We start from the raw sequence: 23,685 nt of genomic DNA, 5'->3' as shown, positions 1-23,685 counted from the left end.
TCAGACCAGGAGTTCTGACACTCAAATGGTGGGGGGTGAATATATGGCAGCATAGAGGGAGAATGATTTGAGTTGAGGTTGATGGCAAAGTCATTAATCTTGGAGGCATTTCGTCAAAAACCAACCAAGTCATGAACAAATTGAAATGTGATCGTATTCAGTGCTATTTAGTATTTAATTCAGTGATCACCAAAGTTATAACATTTCATCCTCTGGTGACCACAAAGGATTTTACCAATTTTAATGGCAATCCATACAACGTTTCTGAACATATTTCAAATTTAAAGCAGCAGGAACATGAAAGTGAGTAGGATTCATTTGTGGCCTAAACATGTCCGTACGAAATGTACCTCCATTCCATATGATTGTATTTTGAGATATTTCAGTTTTGACCAAAACGATGGACCAAGTGATCGACTGAACAACCTTACAGCCACACAGCTGGCATTCCTAAAACCTACCATATACAGTCTGTGTTTTATGTGCATCTGGCAGGTGTGATTGTCTGTTTATGTGAAGGATGAGGTCCAAATATCAGCAACAGTGCTGACCTAAGAGCAATTATCTCAAGTCACAGTGAAGTAATGGGGCTTGACCTACAACCCTGAATCAATATGCCTGTTCTTGTAAGCTTTTAGTACTAATAGATGTTTGTCTTCTTTCCTCCTCTGGAATCTTTCCACCTCCAGCTCTGGCATGGTAATCTCTAATGATTATGTCCGATCGTTCCAATTATTCAAACCAATCACTGCTTTAGGACTCACATGTTGATAAAGCAGCTGCTACAAATGTGATGGCAAGAAAGACACGTGGATCTTTGAGGGTCAAGTTGAGGGATTTATTAGAGAAGGGTGAATATAAAGGTACTGTATGCAGGGATTTCTATTCTCTGAGCAAACCACAACTAGTCAAACCTCTCTGTCTATATTTATACGCTACACAACTTCCAATCAAGGTCATCGTAGTTAGTGATGTATTAATTAAATAAATGAATTTAAAAAGGCAATACAACAGACCATAAGTGTCCTTTGGAAAAAAACACCATATGGATTATTATTATGATCGTCAGGAACGAGGAAACTACTTGGATGCTGACACTTCCAGGTATCTTTAACATAAGTTATTCCTATCACTACAGGTTAACATTCAAATTGAAAAAAGAATATCGAGGGGGAGCATATACCAACATCGATATTTCCCCTTTAGAATAACTTCTCTACTGAACCATTCAGGATTTTCCATTCAGACAGTTTAAATGTGTATACAAGCAGCCAGTCAGTAGCACGTTAATGATATAGCTAGAACATCAACTGCCACAAATTTTTAACATGACACTCTTCCTCCCCTGATATGTTTCTTCTTTTTTTTTTCAACTCCCATATTTTCAAAAGTATTGTTTGTGTCACATTTTGGCTCTCACATAATAAGCTACAATAAGACCGATAAATAGTGTTGGGTGTGTGCTGGCTGTCTGTGAGCCACGAGGCCCACAGTGTTCCAAGGAGCCGCAGTGTGGCAGTTTAATATGTACTGTAGTCCTCCTGAGATGTCACCGAGCACACACAGGGCAAACAGAGGTGGGGTAACACAATGTAAAAAGGGACTTTTTTTTCTTCAACTTGTCAGCGTCATGTTTTGTTGTTTTTCTGGGGTAAGTATGACGAGGTTTTTCTTTCTTTCTTAGAAGGAGTCCATGGCCTTGAATTCGCTGAGGGCCTGGACAGGGGAGATGTGTTTCTTCTGGGAGCCTCGTCGAACACGTGTCTGACACTCCTCGGGTTTCTCCCTTTTTACCAGCGGCTTCTTCTCCGGGGCCTTCATACGCCAAGACACCACGGGTGAGTTGACCGCCGCTGTTCCGTACACCTTCTGGTACTTGGTGGAGGCTACGTAAGATGCCTTTACAGTCAGCACCACTGCGTTCATTAGGTTCTTGGCCGCCTGGATCAGGGAGGTGGCACTGTCCAACTGCAGGAGGGCGAGGACAGTTGGAAAGGGAAGAGAGAGAAACACAAAGGGTCAAGTCAAGTAAGTCAACGTGTCTGTTACAAGGAAAAGTGCAACACTTTCTTGAGCACATAAGGGCTGATTAGGCTACGTTCAGCACCTAGGAGGTCTGTGCCACGGCAGGCAATTAAGCAGGATAAAAACATGGCCATCGCTATATGACATCTTATTTTAGCAGTCCTTAATTAGCAGAGACAGGGGTCAGATGTACCTCTGTCTCCGTCTGTTTTGTTTGGCTGACATTTAAGGGTCGGCGGCCAGTGGGCCTCCTTCTACCTCATGCTGAGACGAGTCAACTGTGCAGATTTAATGAGCGTGGACTCCAGCTGGCCACCATGAAAAGGTTAAAATCTCAGCAGGGCTCGCAAAACTCATACGAGACAAACTATAATAGAGTCCTGAGAAATCATGAAGAACTGTTTCAACAACAAGATGCATGGAAATCCAAAGCAAAGGTAAAAAGCCAAGTCAGATTTTAATTCGACGAACAAATCAAACTAAGATAAGATAAGATCAGCTTTATTTGTCACGTACACATTTATACATGGTACAATGTGCAGTGAAATGTGTTATTGTGCCTGCATCCAGTTTTAAAATAGAATAAAAGACACAATATAAAAAATAGCACACAGTAAGATAAGTCAAACAAAACTGTGGGATTTCTCTGCTTTATCTCATGATAGAAAATTGGATTCTTAAATTCAGCGTAATGGCGGATGCAGAGTAGCGTGAAGCTTTTTTCTCCATTTAAAATCTGTGTATATAAGGAACTGACTAGAATTATATCGTGTTCCAACAAATTACTTCATTCTTAAATATCCATAGACATACTTTCAAAGCTCTACAGGTCTGAAGGGTATTGTTTTCCGAGGTCAAAATAATTCTCTTCAGTTTTATGAAGACAGAAATGTTAATGTTGAATATTGTACTCTACAGTATTTGTGTGTCTGTCCTTCCACTGTGCTACTTGTTCTGCCCATTGTAATCAAAATCTGCTTTAGTAGGTTTTATCTGATAGTGTGTGAAATGCTGTTAAGATTGTAAAATGTGAACTAGTATTTTGAGTTTAAGTGCTATAAACAATAAATGAAAACTGACTTCATACCCGCTCAGTTTAATACGGTCCTAAGCCTAACCCTAGTACTTATAGAGGACTCATTGACCTGTTGCATTCCCCAGCCCCTTACACTACCCTTAACCATCACAACTAAATGCCTAACCCTAAACCCTGTCTTAATCTAAACCTTAATGTAACAGTTCCAAAAATGAACATGTATGTTATTTATACTGAGAAAAAAGAACATTAATGAAAACGTTTCAATGCCAAAAGCAAGCATTATGGGATAAGAGTCTAATTTTACCTTGAGCAGTGATTATCGGGTGCATGAGGCATAGAACACACAAAAGGAAAAAAAACCTGCAGTGCATCTTCCTGGTATTATGACCTGGTAATCGGTTTGACATAATTGCGTCCGCCTTAATATGCATGACCCTTTATCTGGTCTCCCAAGCTTTCTTTTGACCTTGAATTAAAAGGTCAGCCCACCAGCAGTGCATGGCATGAAATCCAGTGACTCCAGCCTTTTAGTGTATCTATGGCATCACTGATAAAAACTGGCCAAGTGCTGATCTGTATGGATAGACTGTAAGAAACAGACAAACCGTGAACGTACTGCATCCCACCTCTCCTTTAATAAGACAATTGCTTGTCAGTTGTGCCGTTGCACTGATTTAAGCAAAACATTACGTCAGCATAGTATAAGCAGAGGGAAAATGTGTTTTAAACCTAACTTAGAGGCAAATATTAAACTGGTGATTCTTTATGTCCAGGTTTTATGTCATGGTGACTGTTGAAAGTGCAGTTATGGCCATTCAGGTAGGGGTCTGGTCTTGTTTGCCAAAAATAACTGCTCAGGAGCATTTCCAACATGGCTGCTGTGTGGTGAGGCTTGTTTATGATATGACTTTTATTAAACTTACCCCAGAAACAATGAGCTCTCCACCCAGGTTCTGAACCTCAGCTTTCACCTTGCTGCAAATGTTGAGCTGATGACAGTACAAGGCAATTCTCTGCAGGTAGGCCAACAGATCCTGCTTGCACGCTGAGTCAGGGCACTGGATGGGAAAGAGGCATAAAGAGAAACAGTCAAAACACACATAACATATCTATAAGTATTCATTCTTTGTGTGCTAACATGAACATGATCTTTTTAATGTGGTGTCTATAATCTGGCTCGTTGGGTGTGTTGCTGAGGACCAACAGAGGTGCAGTGTTGACAGTGAAGTTTCTTTTGTATGAGTGGTTCTTGACATCGAGAGACAGCTATCACCATAATAACAATGTCTTATTATGGACTGAGAACTCAAGTTGGTCAGCGGTCGAGTCTGACAGGCGATGTACTGGTTATTCAAATTCTTAATTACAAAAATGAACCTGGTAGTACAAATATTAAATATACTATCATATCGCAATACAGCCAGACAGAGTCTAAAACTTTTTATCATTGAACCATCATCTGGATTCGTAGGATGTATGTTTATATTGACATAAATAAGATTGAGATGTGTATTCTAAAGTGGAGTGTTGAGTCTAATGTTGGGGCCTTCTTGAAGCAGAAAACAAAAAACAACAGTTGCAACAGTAGGGTTCCAGTATTTGGGTTGCTAGTTAAAGATCCAGCAGTGCTACTCCAGAAGTAAAGAACCCACTCATACAGTGCAGCAAATGGACCAACAGGGAATACGAGGAGAGTCTCCTCAGGTCTCCTACGATCACACCGTTTGCCCCTATTATTCCATCTGGAAGTCTTCCAGGACTCAGCTCTGGCCCACTAAGCTCCCAGTGGGTTAAGAACACTGCATCAGCTGCCTAAACACTTTGAGCATCATTTTGTAGCAACACCTTTCTTCTAGTCATTAATATTAAAAGGTCCTAACTAGGACATTCAGCAGCCCAGTGTGGGGAAATGCACAGCTCATTTCCTTGTCTTGTGGGCAGAGGGGGGGTGGGCAAGTTGAATTTCAAGCATGTCATATGAATAAACCCCCTCCGGGACCATCAGCTTTTCCCAGCCGCCCATATTCGCTCCTTCCCACTGAGGAAGGGCCTCTTGTTCCAAGACAAAAAGTAATGATTGGCTACAAGTGCTTCTCAGCGCGGGTCACAAATACAGGGAGTAAAACACAGTTATCCTGTTGTCTGGTGGTAAAATGTTTCTATCTGCAACCTCCAAATAGGATTTGAAAGAGCAATTCAAGGAATTACATTTATAGTTATGGCTGCTATCAGCACAGGACTTTCAACGGCACAGTAAATAAGACCAGAGACGCAACCAGTACCAGTTTCCTCTCACTAAGTGTCACTAACTGCAGAGTGAGGTGGAGCTGCTAGCTCATAGAGCAGCCAGTGAGGCAGAGGGAAGCTGCTCCTTGGGCTTTTTATCACTGCACCGCCAGTCCTGGCTAGCATCACAGCTAACTGCTCTTCACGCTGCTGGCACACACACGCACACACACACACACACACACACACACACACACACACACACACACACACACACACACACACACACACAGCTGCCCCAGGCAAGTGTGATACAGCCGTGACACAAATGCTCTCCATTGTATAGTTGAATAATAGTCCATTTCTTCCACAGATTTCCCGTGGATGTAAATAAACTGTATGGCCCATTACTTTGCCAGGCCCATTGACACGCTCTCTCTCTCTCTCTCTCTCTCTCTCTCTCTCTCTCTCTCTCTCTCTCTCTCTCTCTCTCTCTCTCTCTCTCTCTGCATTTAACACTGACTGACTTTACGACTCCTTCTGAAACTCCTCCTGACCTCAGCACTTCTCTCCACATTTCAGGAAGTTAATATTTCTTTTTTTGTGTAAAAAGAAATAGGTGGACATTTTTTTGTTTTGTTTCTGCATAATTAGGCTCAGAATGAATGAAACATGCTCCCCGTGGATAATTCAGGGAGATGATGTGAACTCCGGAGCTGAGATGAGGGCAACACACTACCATAGTGTGGCAGTCTGTCAAAACACCAAGTCACACCTCACCCTGCTGCTGCATTTTAAAACTGTGGTGAGACTGACCTTTTCTAAATTATTCATTGTTAAAAGAGGCAATATTAACCTTTGTGTATTATTCACATTTCTGCTTCATTCCAATTCTATGAGTGGACAAAGGAAATGACAGAGGAGAGTTATTTAAAATGAAATGACTGTGACAGATTTAAAAGGAGCATGTTACGCGCTGTTACATGATCTTTCTTGGAACTGACTGGAACACTGCTGTGCCTGTGATGCTGAGGCCTCACCTGTCAGTTACTTCAACAAAGCTTCTAATCTTTTTATTTGCTCATCCAGTCTCTGGCACCATATCCACCAAAGACATGTTGTACAATATACAGAAACCATTTATTTCCTTTAAGTAACTACCTCATTTACTTTTTTTCCATTCCCTTCATTCCACCAGCTGTCGTTTTGTAATAGAAAAGGTCAAATTAATCACAATACGTAACAGAACAATCTGGTGCTTCCATTCATGGACACCTTTCCAAATGTTCTGTTCTTTGTAAAATTACATCAGACTCATCCCTCTCAGTTAGCAGGACCCCTAACGACTGTAGTGTTGATAACGTAATGAAAGACATTTGCATTAGTCAAACATTAAATTTTCTTTATAATTATTACATCCAAAGGGATCGGGTAAGAAAACAACATAATGTGTCTTATTTATTATAAGAAATATGACATAAGAAACAAGAAAATACACTGTCACTGAAAAAAGTCAGGTTGGTGCAAACAGAGCTGTAGTACTTCCGGCTGACAGCTTTTACTCACAATCAATCTTTATAGATAGTTGGTAATGACACCTCTCAAGTCAGTTCCCATTAAACTGTAGTTTCTGTTTTTACTGAGAAGCCTTTTAATTACACATCATTCACACTTGGTTTCACTGCTGTCAGCGGAGGCTACAGGAGATTTGCTCTTCTTGTTATGGACTCAGTGGGACAGAAGTTTCTGCTGTGACAACTAAAGGGAAACCTGGAAGTCAAAGCTTCAAACTTTGCATCTGTTTAGCAGCGTTTATAATTAACAAACTGACAGTTTTAAGTGACGCGGGACATTTGCTAATGTCCAAACTTGAATGATACCCGAAACTTTTCTTGATGTTATTAAAGCCCATCAAACAATTATATTATACAATGAAATGATTCCTTTATTACAAAGAGCGGTGTCGCTGTATACATTTTGTGTCTAGTCCCACATCTTCCACAACGTCCCGCTGCCGTAAACAGTCGCTTGTGCATACATTTTAATGCGCAACAAAAAAGAATCCCCTTGAATTGTAATATTTACTTCAAGAACATCTGCTAAAAACCATCGAAAACAACATCTCTTACTTTTATGGTTTATATCTTCAGAGGTAATGAATGGGCTTGGGCTGTCGGTCCACACTTGTATGATAATGTATGTCTCACACGACACAGCGATCAGCAACGATATTAGAACTATCATCAAGTTTTAATGTAATGGCAGATGTATGTAATTTGGACTTTGCCATAGAAAATAACAAACCCCAAAAAATACATTTTAAATCACAACCAATGGATCAGATTGTATCATTAAAACCATCTACCGGTTTCATTGTTGTGGCTGATAGATGTAGGTGCTCATATCTCTGTACAGCCGGCATACACTGTTTACTGCATATTGTGTGTAGGAGGCGAACGTAAAGAACGAAGCAGAGTGGGGGGAAATGCAGAGGGAGAAATAGAGTAGAAAAAAAGGCAGTGCTGGAGTGAAATGGGGTGAGTTGCCTCGAGGGGTTTTTGTACGTCAAGTGCTGTGCTTAAATGACTATGAAAGAGCTCACTGTCCTTCCACACAGAATTTTCTTCTGCTTCACATATGTTCATCAATAGGGCTGATGTGGAGTCATAGCAACAAGGTTTGCTACTTAAGGGACCTGCCTGCAAGCAGTGAAGCAGCCTTTATTCTTACTGTGGACCCGCAGCGCTGTCAACCAGTACAGGTTGGCCACCAGATTGTGTGAATGCAAAATACTTGTACTCCTCATCCAGTATAAATATAAATGTACTGTTATTTGTTGTGTAATTCCAACAAGATGCTTGATAAGAGCAAACTTTTGCTGTTTTATCTATTACTAATTAATTCCATTTCCTTTATGGGATGACAAACAGATGTCTCAAGTGACTCACATGAAAACACTTTCATAAGAAATTTCATGCAGGAAAAGAAAAAGGACCTCAAGCCCCTCTTCATTTCCTAATCGTGGCTCTGATGTCTCTGGAAGTGTAACAGAAGGCTCTGAATATTTAGTCAACACTGGTCTAGGAAACATTTAAGTGAGAATTAAAAATGGCAAGCCACCTGCTCTTTCATTGCAGCAACTGTTGATTCAGACACAGGCTCTGCCAGTGATTTGCCATGTGACGGCTTCACTCCCACCTAAACCCTGTTAAACACTGATCATCACTTGGCAGCCTACAAGCCCAGAAGTGAATGCATAAGCACACGCGGAAAAGTTCACGCTTACCTCGGCCTTTCTGTCCCAGATCCTGCCCTGAACGCACACATAAACCGTGACACAGACCCGAGACCAGCTTTTCGAGACAAATGTTGACACACATGGAAACATGGGAACATGTTTATGTACAAAGGCTGCTTTTCATCGCTCTGTTTGTGCTAATTGCTGCACAACAGACAGAGTTGAGCCTTCATAGCCTGAAACTTTGTTCTGTCATGCAATATGCTGTGGAAAACAGTGACTAAAGCCTTCTGGTCAGTCCAAGGCTTAGAATAAACTCTGGTCACTCAGACTGACAAGCATTCTGCACTGTGCTAACAGCAGAGGGTTTGCCAATACACTGTTTTATTGTGAAGTCAAATATTGTCAGATTAAGGCAAGAGATGAAGAAAACTCTCAGAAGAAGAAATGATCTCCTCATAATGGTATCTTACACCAAGAGCAACATTCTTGTCTGTGCACACTTTAATCTTAACATGTATGCACCTCGAAATGAGAGACGTACAGTATGTAGTACCCTGTAAAGTATCAATGACCCCAAATTGTGTTCAACAAATTTAAAATGCCTTTTCAAGAAATAGTATTTGGAAAAGCTTTTCTTTGTTATCCTCCTGCATTTTGTTTATCTTTTATTTGACCAGGATATATCAGCATCTTATGAGCATATCTTATAACATGTGTTTGAAAATGATTTCCTGTGCCAAGGAAAGACCTTGTGTAAATCTCCAAATTCACACATTTTTGAAAATTAAATGAAAAACTTTTTCCTATCCAAGCTTCTATATTGAATATTTTCGACACAAACCGTGGATTCAATGTCTTCACCGCAGTGAAGGGGATGTCTTGCAGTGATGAATCCACAGATACAGTAATTATCACCAGACTCCGCAGGTCCCCTCAGCTCGAAGGAGCTCCGTGTCTTTTAAGTCGTTGTTTTGGGTTTTCTGGCCTGAAGCTTTGCTGTTTCGGGTTTTAGTCTCACTCCTCTCATCAGCTTCCAGATACAGCAGGCAGCAGTTTTCAGCAGAAATGCTCTGATAAACCACAGTGTTCACTTTCTGCTCAACACTAAAAAGGCCGACAGACCGAGTTAGCACCAAGCTGGTGAATGCTATAGAGCAGTTGGTTCAGTCAAACAGCTCAAATACACTTTTTGGCGGAAATTGAAACAGAGCTGAAGAGAAAATGAATACTGAACTTAAGTAAATAAGTTTGCAGACATGTTTGTCATATTAACTTTATAAAGTGATATTTTAATATATTAAATGTGCATGTTGTGTACTCGGCTTGTTGCATCGTCCCACAGTGGCTCAAACTATACTTTTTTAGAGGTATGATTCATTCATCGTCTAGCTATCTATATTGCACGGAAATCCAAACTTAAAAACACCATTTTGTGGAATGTATATTATATATAATGTATTTTAATAATGTGTAATTTGGCACATTGTTGTAAAGATGAAGCAGCTTTGTTGGTGATCATAATGTGTGAAGTTGCTGGACTTCAGAGAAACATTTGATTATTGCAATTTGACATTTTGAAACACTGCGAAAGAAGCTCAGCATGTGATGCCGAACCCAACGATAATTATTTCGAGGGTTTGGAAGCAAACAGCAGTAGCAATTACGATGACAACACGCTGCCTTAATAAATCAGTGAGTCTTGTGCCCAAGATTATTCTCACTGCTTATTAGAGATAGACAGAATGAAGAAAATTATGCATGACCTGGAGTGCTGCTAGCATTCTGAAATACCTCCCACTTAATTTGCTGCGTGCACACACACATACACACACAAACACACACTAGGAATACACACCTATTTCTTTTCACTCTCATCCTCCCTCAGCACAGCACTGATTGATTAGATATTGAAACTGGTTTGTCAGCGTGTTTTAGAGAGGTACTCATCTGATAATGAATGCAACACCTTGGTTGGGAGCTAATTATATTAGAGACAACTCGGTTCTGCTGTTCGCTTTCATAGAGTTGGCCCCATCGGGAGACACAGTCATGTGACAACACAGCCCACCACTCCAGCTGGGCTCATCAGTGCCCACATTAAAGATTTCCAATGTCCACGCTTACTCAAAACTCGCAATGTGCTCTGCAGCTACAATGACGCAGCCAGAGACTGTTTCCGGCTGATTTAAAGTAAAAACATTCAATTACAGTGAATGGAAGCAAAGTTACCTGATCTGCAACAGCACGGGCCAATTTGTCCATCCTGGAGCCAGCCTCTGCAATCTTCTTCGCAGCGTTGATCACATCTGAGGAGTTCTTCAGGGGGCCTTTGCCTCTGGGTAATTTCAAAGAGTGATAAAGAAGGAAAAAGTGAATGTGGGTGGAGCTGCAGAGGCAGAGCATATGCAGAGCTTGCATTCAAAGACGGAGCTTACCCCTGTGACACACAAGCTCGTACAACAGCTAATTTGCTGTGGCTGTCAGCGAGAATATTACATATTGAAATCAAGACTGTAATGGATGGAACAAATTCAGTTTATCTTTGAACGCTTTGTTCACAGGGGTCCATTATAGCAACGTGGTGAAGAAGCACAAGGAAACCACAGACTTGTAATTTTCCCGAAAATAACGATAATAATTATAATCGAGCAACATTTTAAAAAAAACCTTAGCTACTAGCCACTAATACCCTGTGAGGCACAGTGTGGCAGAAAAAAAGCTGCTTTCATACTTGCACCGCAGCCCTGAACTTTTCCTACACATTACCCAGAGGAGCTATGTGTGAGCGTAAATGTTGAAATTAGTTAATTGGACATTTCCCCACCAGCTCCCTGGTACAAAGTCTGTTGAGCCAATGTGCAAACACATAAAAAAAGACGGTAGACGGAATGCGAATATGATGAAATGATGAAATGACGTCATGAATATGAGAACTGGCGTATTGTGGTTTCCTTTTCACACCGTTCAGCCATAGTACCCATTTCTTATCAAAAGCAGAGATCAGTGATAATTTGTCGGACAATATCTCAAGTTGAAGACAATAACTGAAGAGAGGGCAATACTGGCCAACAACTGCGCCTGTGTTGTGTTTTCTTGATTTGCCGCGACAGAGAGTTAATGTGGCTGAGATAAGCGTGTTTGTCCGGGTGAATTGTCTCATTTTTAGTCAGTGTCAAGCTGAAGTTTCCACTAAATTTGTTCATGCCAATCTGAGTCACTGGGGTCAAAGCCAAGTGATAATAGTGCAGTTACAGCACTACTACCATAATCACTCATGACTAATCGCACGTGGCCCTGAGTTTGATTTATTTTCTTCTGTTTGGTTACTTCCATGACATGCTTTTGCGGAGTGGATCACAACTCGAGACAGATAACACATTAGTCGGGCATTAGGGATTTCCCAGCTATAGCTGAGCGCAGATGGAGGAGATTGAAACGAAAGCTGCCGGCTTTTCGTAAACATAAGCAAACAGATGATCTATTAGAGTATTTCTTTGAGTCACAGCATCACTATGTAGCCTCATTACAACTAAGGTTATCCGAGTCACTTCGTATTTGGCATTGCGAAGATTCTCAAAAATCCTGTTTGTCACTTAATGCACGTAAATATATTAACTGTATCCTTTTTCTATATAAACAATTGCTATAAAATAAACCTATATGAGAAATAATAAACCCTTAGAGAACCAGCTGCTCCCCGCAGCTCTATAGAGCGTCTCAGCATTTTTCAGCTCATTGTTTAGATTTTATAGTAAAGAGCTTTTCTGCTTTGGATCAATCTTACTACTCTGTAGTTTTTTACAGCTAAAAGCATCAATATACTTACTCTACGTAAAGAGGAACATTAGGCAGCTAAAGAGCCAGATAACACTCTCTGGTGTTTGTGTATCTGTTAGATGCATAATTAGGCAACTATTTGCTCAAAAATTAGCCATATGAACATAAAGATTTAATATTACATACATGTTCAGCTTGTTTCTGGTACATCTCTGGTTTAGGTCACTTAGTGTCACATTTACCTGGTGAAGTCAGTCATCTCCATCATGATCATACACATCTGCTTGGCCAACACGATGATGTCGTTGCCATTGTCGTCCCATTTGGCCACCTCTGCATCCAGCTTGCACTTCTCCTGTCTGAAGCTCTCCACCTGCTCCGCAATCTTGGCCTTCTCCTCCTGGGGAAGCTGCGCCATGATGGCCTGCAGGCGACATGGAAGAGTGTTAGGGAAACAAAAGCATTAGAAGAGAAAGAAGAGGTTATTAGGGGAGTAAATTTGAGCCGAATGAAGGAAATGCCAGAGGAGAGAAATTGAGGTAAAGGAGGGAGATAAGGTTGTGGAGGACAGACTGATAGGGAAATGAGGGAAGGGGCGAATAAGAAGAGGGATTAGTTAAGGAGAAAGAGTATAACGGGAAGTGTATAAAAGGCAGAGCCGGAGCAGCATTTGTTCTATTTTTTTCTGACCAGACCATTTTTAATCCGCCCTACAAACCTCAAACATTAAGTTTAGAGTCTGACAATCCCTGCCCTTCTGAAATGCTTCAAAATAAAGTTCTAAACTTTACATTTAATGACTGGACCTTTTCAAACCCCTTGACATCTTATACCCATAAAGAGCAAATCCATTTTGCCTTCAATTTTTTCCTCTATGAGAATACATTTGCTCGCTCAGCGGCCTTTGGGGGCAGGTACAAAACGGCATAAATCTTTTGGCAAGGTCACAGGCGCAGTAAGGACCCGGTATTATTTGGGAGATAAATGTATAATTACCTCGGCTTCTTAGACCAAAGAATGAATAATGCATTGGTTCAACATTATGTCAGGGAGGTGAGATGGAAGGAAGAGTAACCTGGTTTCCATTAGGTCGATTCTATTGACTCAAGAGGCAGAGAAAGAAAAACGAGTACAGTAAAAAAAATAAAAAAGTTACCATCTATTGTTTTTCAAACTCATGTATTATTGACTTTCCTCCAAGAAATGCTATTCTCTTAATGAGATAATCGCCCTTGTCCTCCTTTTCCCTTGCTCACAGCAAAGCTGGTGTGTGGGGGTGCGGGCTGAGCTCAGTGAGAAAGTGCGTCACTTTGCCCATGTCTCCTGATAGAGGTGTCAGGAGGAAAATGAAGAAAAAAAATGTTATGACTTGTGCTCCTGAAATTCTTTTAAAGGAAATAAGCAGGAATTGGAGGGACTCTAGTATTGAAAAATGAAAATTTAAATTACAGACTGAAGCATGGAGGCTACACCTTCTCATCCGAGGCCAATGGATTTGTCGAGACCAGGGTATGACTGGATGTGTATGGTCAATGTGAGAAAATGAGAAAGTAGAGGCAAACTTTTGTTGAGCTGCGATATGTCAATTGGAAAATATTAATGGCTACGGTTAGCCGGTTTCATTCCTTTATCTGTTTGCTTCTCTGCTACTCACTATGCTCACACTGACGGTATCAAAGTCCCAATAATTCTGTTCACATGTTTATATTTTTCTCTTTCTGATGTCAGGCAATGGAACAAGCTTGAAATAGTGACTGCAGATTAACATGTTAACCACCAGTCACTTCCAAACCATTTAAACACCACTGAATCCTGATTCTGTAACTGTGATGTTGTCTGAAAAGCACCACAGACAGAAATTAAAGATGGCCATGTTGGGACTTTGGCTGTATATGTAAAATGATCATTCAGAGAAAAAGACTCAAAGCCTAAGACTGGGTAACAAACCGCTGCTCTAATACTGAATGAACAGAAATGTGCCTCTAGTTTACTTGGCAATACTGTCAACTCATTTGTCGCTAATGTTTGTCCAAAACTTCTATAGATATGTGGATTGGAGCTTTTTTAAAATGTTGCTAAAGTGTTTGTGCCCATTTTTTGAAAGTGCAACAGTCAATCGAATAAAACTCCCTTAAGTCGACCGGCCAACCGACAGTGCAACCTCAGTCAGTTACGCTGCACTTGGCCGACCGATGGTGTAACCACATCACAAACTTGACTCTATCATCAGCCACTCAATCACCCATGGGTGTTCAGGGATGTGGCGCCGGACCGTGGCTGGTGCAGCCTGGGAATTGCATAAACAAACCAACCCAGCTCATTCAGGCCCAGTGTAGATTTCCTCTGCTGCTGCTGCCAAGCCACACAGTCGACAGTGCAACAGCAAATCCCATTAAACAGTGTGTGGGGTGAAAACACTGCTCACATTAAAACAAATTGAGACGGTATAATGAGGAACCAATTTTTTAAAACCAGTGATTTCAGCTGGGCAAAATTGTACTTTGCTTTGGAGGAATGCTTGAATGAGTCACTATGAATAATAGTTCTCACACAGCTGCTCTGTGCTTCCTGCACCACTTCTTTAACCTAAGATAAAACATATACTGCATATCTGCAATTCCACAAGTTACCAAAACTTCCATATCAGAAAGATTAAATTCCTAAATACTGACTTGTATTAATTAGCACTAATGGTATTTAATTAAGAAATTGTAACCAAAGACTCAAATAAAGACTGTGAAGCTTGCCGGCAAGTTCTGGCTACCAATCCATACCTGTTCTATTATGCTGTGTTCAGGCACTAATACACCATAACAGAGCCCAAGTTGGAGAATAAAACAGCAATTAGTAAGTTATGTGAGGTTAGGGTTTGAACTTTTCCCTATATACTAAATATCAGCACATAATCAATTATTATATTAATCTAAATCACTGGCTGACAGTGTTTGTCTGAGTTTGACTTATTGTCTGAAGCAATATAGTTTAAGAAAGTATCTGCCATGTTGTCAATTTTAATTATAATCTTTCTAAACTTTATATCTCCCTCGTACATGGTTTGCTAAATAGATTTCATGTTTAATACAGCCAAAAATATAATGTAGGCAACGCTGCACTATAATTGCTGCCTAATCAATAGTGACACAGGTGAGTGCCCTGTGCCACCAGGCAGATCGCTGTGACTTTCAGGCTGGAGGGTTGTTAGCATATATTTTCAGCTCAAATTGTTCTCGTTTCCCAACTGTTGAGGCTCCAATTATTCACTTATTTCTATAATTACATCATGCATTATGCTGCCGGTGTCAAAATGATGGGTATACCATAAGTGCGGATAAGGTTTTGCTCGAAAATGAGATGAGATGATTGAGAATCAGAGCAGTTTTAGGTGAAGATGACGTTTCCTCCTTCTTGTGCACATAGGAGCTGCAAGAAGAACCGAGATGAACTTTTCTCCCAAACAGCTAAAGGGAGCAAAAAGTCTCTTGAAACTCAACAATTTGGATTGTACATCCATTTTCTAAAATTAGGGATCAAGGGAGGTTGGGGAGAGAGAGAGTTGGGGATTTGTTTGGTATTCCGATTAACTCTGAAAATGGTGTGACAAAAGAGAGAGAGCGTCAGGGAAGAAGAAAGAAAGAAAGAGAGAGAGAGAGAGAGAGTGAGCGAAACGAGAGAGGGGAGGGTTTCTGAATACAAAAGAAAACTGCGGCACAGGGGTAAACACATGAGCCAATTGGGATGTCAGGGGAGCAGGAAGGGACTTGCTGAGGTCCCCTCCTTCCTCTCCCCCCCACCCCTGCTCTCTAGAATTCACTTATCCCCAAATCCCTTCCCCTGCTTTACTGATAACAACGAGGAGCGGGCCTTGGGAGCTTAACATAGTGGCAAAATCCAGCCGGGGGAGTGCTGTGCCAATACACTCTGCGACTCGGCTACGTCTGCGGGGATTAGAGCGCTTTCCGGGTTTCCTCACCGAGCGCGGCGTCTTGAAATGACTTTAATTTGTTTCATTTGAAATAAACTGCCCGGACACTCAGAGTTCAATTTTATGGATGACCTATCAACAGTGTTATCCAATCACTGTGTCAAGAGATGTTGGGTGTGTGTGTGCATGTGTGTGTGGGGTGGGGGGCTTTGTGTTTGCCTCCTTGTGCATTATCCGTGGTGTGTTGTAGAAGGAGAGTTTGTGTCTGCATGCTCTAATAGAAAGAGACACTATGTACAGGCCTCCTTTCCCCTGTGTGTTTCTCTGCCTTCTCATTATTCATGTTTGCTCTAATAACCTAGCTTTATGCGTAAGTATAATAGAAGTGACAAGTGGAGCACCGCACAAGGCAAAGCACTGGGAACAAAGGCTCCTGGGACTGCCCCCGACTTGATTTGATTTCTCTCTACGCCGAGCAAGAGGGAGACGGTGAGATCGGGTAAGTGAGACGGAGATATGATGCCTGTGTCCTGTGCGTGATTCCCGCACACTGGAGGGGCTTGTAGGGCTCATGACTGTAAACCTCAGTGTGCTCATGTCAGCTCCAATGGAGAAAATGGATTAGGCTTCCTCTTGTCAGAGTAGAAACACAGAACCCGCGTGCACTTGGCATGACCGTGACAGGACAGCAAGCTTTATCCTGACACGACAGGCTGAGGCGGACCGGGCAGATCACCAGTGGTTCTCAGCAAACACATCTTTTATGGATGTGCTTGCTTTGCGCGTGTGTAAATGTTTAGTCTCTGAGGGCATAACAGCGTCTATGGGTGGAAAAACAGGCGATATCAATTAACTGTGCGAGTGGCCTTGTCGTTGTGCCAGATGTACGCGCCACACGATAATGCCAAATGTACAAGTAGAAGAAAACATGTTTAAGAACACGCTGCGATACATTGTTGGGCATTCATTCAATGCAAACTCGAGGGCACAGCTTGCTAATGAAATGTCCATGAATACTCATTACATTGACACACGTCACCCTTCTATCCACCTTATATCATTGCACTACGACAACAAGTTATGACAAAGAGACATGCTGCGACTTCAAACTGTTCCCATGAGGAGCTGCCCACTCACAGCGCAGTGGAGTGCCAGGGAAACTAGTTAACAGTTTGGTGCTGTGAAGCTCCTTTGTGTGGCAGCGCTGGTGCGTCTAAGCTCAGATGGCCATGCAGTTTCACTCTGTGGGAGCCCTAGTGGGAGTATACATACAACAAACTCACAGCACTTCACACCCCGGACCCCCACAGGGCTTCCTGGAGCAGCTATTTGTTCATGGTTGGATCTCAGATTTGACAATGTCTAAGTTTTATGAGTTGTCTCTTCGTTCAGCAGAGGAACTGATAAACTAATATAACAAAAAACTTTTTTATAGAAGTAATGTAAACAATATTGTTTAGTTCCGTTATATTTTACTTTAAACAAAAAAACTCATAAGAAATTCAAGATTGATATTTTTAGGCCACATTATGTTATTGATTTATATTATGGCACGAAAACACATGATCAATACCCAGTTAATACCTGACATTAATCTCTGGTGATCGGATCACAAGTGGACAGCTCGAAGGTCATTGGTTCACATCTGGCATTAGAGTGCATCTTCATGTGCATCACAAGTGACCACTTGTGATCAGATGTCACATTCACGCAGGTGGTTGGTGAATGTCTCTTGTCCCTTATAAGACAAGAGATGTTTGCAATAGATGATGTTAAAACTTATAAACGGGCATTTCATTGAGAAATCTCTCCAAGTGACTTTGCTGCTTCAGTTTTGGTCAGTTGGGTAAAACCATTAGATAACAGCAGCTACATTTTAGCCAATGGTGTCAAACTTCAGCTTCACACTACTGAGTAACTAACATATATTTGTTCACTTTGTGGCTCTTTTCTATTTATGCTGTTCTGATGCTATTATTTAAAATTAACCATGTCCCGTTAGTACCACTCAGCATCATAACGTGTGTGTGTGTGTGTGTTTTTTGCTTTGTTTTTGTTTTCTTCTGTGTTTTGTTTTTGACTAGCATCACAACAGAGTATAAAGCTGCACAGAACATTTGTTTAGCAACAATCTGCTGGCGTTTCGGTTTCATTTATTTCTCCCTTCTTTGTGCATTACCCCTGTGTGTGCAAACTGTGTAGAGACCCAGGCAATATAATACAGGCTTGTGCCACAGGGAGAGGCATTGGGCCAAGTCACACTCCTGCCATCCACAATCCATTCAACATGCAACACACCGCTAGAGCCTCTGTATTGCTGGAGGGGAGCAAGCACTGATACCCTCTTAATGTTCTTTAAGCTGGGCCCAAGTGAAAAATTGCTAATGTGCAACAAAGAACAGACCCTGGCGATCACAACTGAAGTCTTGGCACAGAACTATACTGTATTTTGTGTGGCATCTAAAGGGAATTTTGTAATTGCTTCTTTGTTTGTTATTGCAATTTAACACCTGCCATCCCCAAACAGTGTTTATTTAGAATAATCCCACTTGTTAGAATTATTTTAAATGGACTTTCATGCTATGTAAGCGAAACCAGTTGGATAAATCCACTCGCGTGTGGCCAGGGGCTCGCGTGGGAAAGTTAAACTTGCATTTCAGCCAACTGAAGCAATGATTTTTTTCTCCCATAATTCATTTAACTGTCAGCTTCCACAACCAAGACACATCCGAGAAGTTTTCGGAACAGGGGGAAAGGGAGGACCGACTCACCCGAGCACTTTGTCCGGCGATAAGCTGGTCATCTTCAGTCTGGACACTAGTCCTGCTGCGAGTATCATAGTCCTCCTGTTCAAAGTCAGAGTCGTCTTCCAGCTCCTCTGGTGTCTGCGAGAAACACAAAGACAAAGTTGAGTCAAAGAATCAAAGTGTGAGAGAGAAACTGTAAAAGGAAAAAAAAATCTGACAACTGAAAAAGGGCAATTTTCTTTGACTTGATGCCCCATTGTGCAGGAATCCTGAGAAACAGATCGCAAACGTTCCCCTTTGTTGTCATTTTCTGTACACAGTGCCTCGTTGGGAGGTTTAGTTCAAACTCTGGCAGAGATGTCACTGAATTAAAAGAGTCAAATCACAGACTGAGGTATTCTGTGAAAAACTGACAGTTTGTGTAAGTTCCCTCAACACTGGATCAAACATGAAAGACACAAATGGGGGGAATGGCAAAAAGAGATTTGTTGAGTTGGTCGTTTTTTAATATACTTTTATCGAAATTTTTCCTACTAGTATCTAGCTTTATTGAAAAGGGTGAAAAGATACCTGAAAGGAAACAAATACCCAGTGGCAGTGCCTTTCAACATAGAAACCTTCAATCAAACAATAAGTTAAAAGTAGATTTTCAATATAAATATCCACAACATACAATATTAGTTCTACTCCGTGTCTTTGAAGATGTGTCATGTTTAAATATTGCTGTGTGATGGTTGGAATTCCTTCATGTTATTCTTCTTAACACATTTCTATATATGTTCCTTTCGGAATGGCCTGATTAGTGGCCACTATCCCCATGGTAACATACTTGCTGGCAGAGCAGAGGATCACATCAAAAACATTGACATGTGTAAAGTCATCATTTCTACATGATGCCAGCATTTCAAATTCCAAGTGTTGTCACGGTTACCGCAGTAAAGATCACTGGGAGTTATTCTATTCACCGGCTGCCGTGACACAATGATTAATTACATCAATACATGCTTACATTGGCTATAAAGGTCCAAATAACAGTTTGACCATAGACCGGGGCAATCATGAATTACATTTACTGTTACACTGGTTGGTAATTGTGCTCTATGTCTTTTTTAGTATCCTCAACAGTGATTGATCCAGGATGGCCCATTGAACTCAGATATCCGGTCACTAATGGATTCAATGAGACAAGGACAATAACATATAACAGTTAGAACAGTTGGACCTAACGAGGGACAGTACTAACCTGAATAACATGATTTGCACTTATGCAAAACACTTTTTTTCCCTTATATTATTTTGTAATAAAAGTGTATTCAAGCACAAATTCCACTTGTTTATTTTAATGAATATTTCTATTTTCTTTGTTCGCTATGTGCCTGTTATTCCACCAAATCTCTTCTGTTCTAACCTAATTTTCTCATAGGAAATACTTAATTATACCCAATTATCTTCTCAGGACAACCTTCGCCTTTTCTAATGCACTTATTGCAAGACTCGGCTCTGTGAGACAGTTTCTTAAACATACTTTAATAGTGGCATAACTGGTGCGGAGTCCTTCCATAACGTGTATTGCAGAGGTGTAGCATGGCATTTTACTATGGAATGTTATGACACAGCTTGGTTGGTAGAACAAACCACACCTGCCCTGCTGTGGATACTGGTCAGAAGACTTGCAGGGACTTTCGGAGGTTAGTGCCGCTGTGTTTTTCCTCCACCCAAAATCTTGTGTGAAGGTTGAGCAAAGGCAATTAACACAAAGACAGACTGACACAGGCCACGTTCACACAGGCCATGTTCACACAGGCATTAAAAAACGTGTGAACACAGAAAGCACACCCTTGTTCATTTCAATGAGGTTCAGTGGGGGTGTCGACATGCAGGGCTCTAGCGAAAACACCCGCTGTTTTTTTGGGCATAGAATGTTACCTCGCAGATTCAGTTATTACCTTGTGATCGTTCCAATGGAAGATGAAATTATAACGTCCACCAAGGTTATGTTTTTACCCACTGTCACTCCTCTGAACTCTGCACCTTGCGATATTTGCACCACCTTATCAGTATCACTTATTTCATTCATTCACTCAGTTTACTCAGTAGTAACATACTTTATTTTAGTATAACATTTATATTTAGGTGTATATTTTATCATTTTATTTTATATATTTTATTTATTTTTGATATTCTATTTATTTATTTATTTTTCTGGTGTAATATTTGTAAGCATTGGCTAGAAGGGAGCCTGTGACCGAAGCATTTCATTGCCAGCGACTGCTGTATGTTATTGTTGTGCACATGATGTTTGTTTGCTGGTTGGTTGTTTTGTTTGTTGTCGTCAGGATCACGCAAAACATTACAAAACGGTTTTACAGAAAAACTTGGTGCAAGGATGGGACACGGGCCATAGAAGTAACTCATTCATTTCGGGGCTGATCTGGATAAAGGGGCAGATCCAGGATTATCTTTCTCTCTTTCTTTGACATTGAGATATTGGGATGTTTTTGTTGCTGACATTTCTAACAATTTCCTAGGGAATAATTCATTCATCTTGATGAAAAAAGCTCTACTGAAGACCATTCTACTTGTTACTGTGGTTACTTTTCAGAATTTAAATTCGGGCTCATAGTGTTTGAAACCCCTGTGCACTGTTCAGGCGTCTGATGAGCCTTTAAACTCAAGGATCCGTTATCAAAACCAGTCTTTTGAGTCCACCATCACTCATCATGTTGCAGGTTCCTGAAGCAAAATGCTCCTTTTCATCAAAACCCTTTTCAATTTTGAAAATGCACTGCTGATTTAGGTTTCAACTTCCAGCAAAAGTTGCACTTTTTCTGTGTGAGAGGCTGAAGGCCAGTTTGCTGAGAATGTGAGGGTGTAAACATTCGCTGTATTACAGCTACCACTCTTCAGGCACTGGTCAATTTCATACATGTTCCCTTTCAATGGCTCCAACTCCATCCCACTACTCTGCTCTGTTGTGTGTGTGTGTGTGTGTGTGTGTGTGTGTGTGTGTGTGTGTGTGTGTGTGTATCTGTTTACATTAAGACCACTGCAAAACTATGTTTTCAGAACTTTCAATATAACTTTACACTAGACCTGCCTCAATTTTAAACACTGTGGAGAATTGGTTTCTTAATCCATCGACTGCTCATAAGATCTGTGTTGTAAAAATTCTAAAGGAGCCTTTACTAGACTTAAGTTGGGGGGGGGGAAATCCCAGACACATAGATAAGCGCAGACACACACACATACACAAACTATTACATGTGGCACCAACATTTGCTATTTATATGATGGAGTTAGACAACAGAGAAAGCAAGGATCTTCCAAGTTGTTTCCTCAGAAAGTAATTGAACTTGGATGGGATTATGAAGCCAGCTGGTCCCAGGCAGTTCAAAGCTGCCTGTTTTACATTATTTACCAACATCAAATTATTTTCCATAATTAGATTTTTTCCAGAGCTTCACTGGGAAACCTTCCAGCCTGCATAAAGTTGAATAAATGAATTACATGCTGAGGAGAGAAGGGCCAGTTTGGGTGAAAAATGCAGATACTGTGGCATCAGAGTAAGTACGTGAGGCAGTGGAGCTGCTGGGGTTCTGCTGTTATGCAGCTTTTTTTTCATCATGACATTCTGTAAAGCTCTCTGCCAGCTTTATAAAACAGATAATGTGACAGGGACGACATCTCGAATGGGAATTCAGTTGAATTTCAGATTTCAATTACGGTTTTCTTTATACTCAAGGCAGACATATTCTCTTCTACCATCAATGACCAGCAGCACATTATACCAAAGGCTCTACCAACAATGTACCAGAGAGGTGTCAAGATAAGATGAATGAAGAGGAACAAATTTAACATATAATAATATAATATATTATATAAGAAAATATATCTGGGCGTATGAAACATTTCTCTCATGGTGATGAATCCAATGAAAATTACATTTTCAAAGGTTTTGAATAAATGTTTGTTTTCTCATTTGAAAGAGCATTTTTTTTTCAAATCATAAATTAAATTAAAAATGTTTAACCGATGGTGAAATAGTGTTGGAAGGATTTAGTTGTGAACTTGGCCATAACTGTCATCTATTACTTGAAAGGTATGATTATTTTAAATCATTCAGATATTTATTTATTGGGGGATTTGTTTTGTACCACGATTACTGATAATTATTAAGCAAGAACTATACACATTTTTGCCAAAGTTCTTTTTCTTTATTTTGAAGATTCCAATAAATTGTAGACTGCAGTGACACAGACTTACCATTCAGCAATACTAGGAAATGAACTAATTATTTAGATATATAGATTAATGACATCAAATGTTTTGGAGGAAGCCAGAAATAAATGATTGCTCTTGGTCTTCGTCAGCACTTCTAAACACATTCACTTCTGCCTGATTGGTGCTGAGCATTTACCTTTTGCTCTTTTGGAGGAGGTTACGGACTTACCCTTATCATGAGGACAGCTTTCCTGATGTCACGGACGCCGTCGTACACCAGACGGGATGCATCAATGAACTCATTCTCCTCGAAGGCCTGTGGGGGGTTTGTGCTCAGAGCCTCGATAGCTACCTCCACTTGTTCAGCAAAACGGGGCATGACTGCAGGAGGGAGGTGGAGAGAGAGAGAGAGAGAAAAGACAGACAGGAGGGTTAGGTTTATTTCATTTGTTAATAATCTGCCTTTTCAGACTGAGAAAAGGTAGAA

The 23,685-nt window shown here is 40.7% G+C and overlaps 1 protein-coding gene across 1 annotated transcript in view; it reads right to left on the bottom strand.

The window, feature by feature from the left end:
• Positions 1-824: 824 nt before the first annotated feature.
• ctnna2 (catenin (cadherin-associated protein), alpha 2) overlaps positions 825-23,685 on the bottom strand; it is a 282,069-nt gene continuing 259,208 nt past the window's right edge. Inside the window, exons 13-18 of the mRNA XM_035184820.2 lie at positions 23,428-23,579; positions 19,002-19,115; positions 12,551-12,732; positions 10,761-10,866; positions 3,988-4,122; positions 825-1,968 (exon numbers count right to left, since the gene is read on the bottom strand). Of these exons, the coding sequence (XP_035040711.1) occupies positions 1,681-1,968; positions 3,988-4,122; positions 10,761-10,866; positions 12,551-12,732; positions 19,002-19,115; positions 23,428-23,579 (977 nt within the window). The 3' untranslated portion in view covers positions 825-1,680. The remainder of the gene's footprint in view (positions 1,969-3,987; positions 4,123-10,760; positions 10,867-12,550; positions 12,733-19,001; positions 19,116-23,427; positions 23,580-23,685) is intronic.

Source organism: Hippoglossus stenolepis, chromosome 2 (genome assembly GCF_022539355.2).
Source record: "Hippoglossus stenolepis isolate QCI-W04-F060 chromosome 2, HSTE1.2, whole genome shotgun sequence".
NCBI classification, from domain to species: Eukaryota; Metazoa; Chordata; class Actinopteri; order Pleuronectiformes; family Pleuronectidae; genus Hippoglossus; species Hippoglossus stenolepis.
Note: the sequence above shows the minus strand (reverse complement) of the source record. Positions and strands in the feature narration are given on the sequence as shown.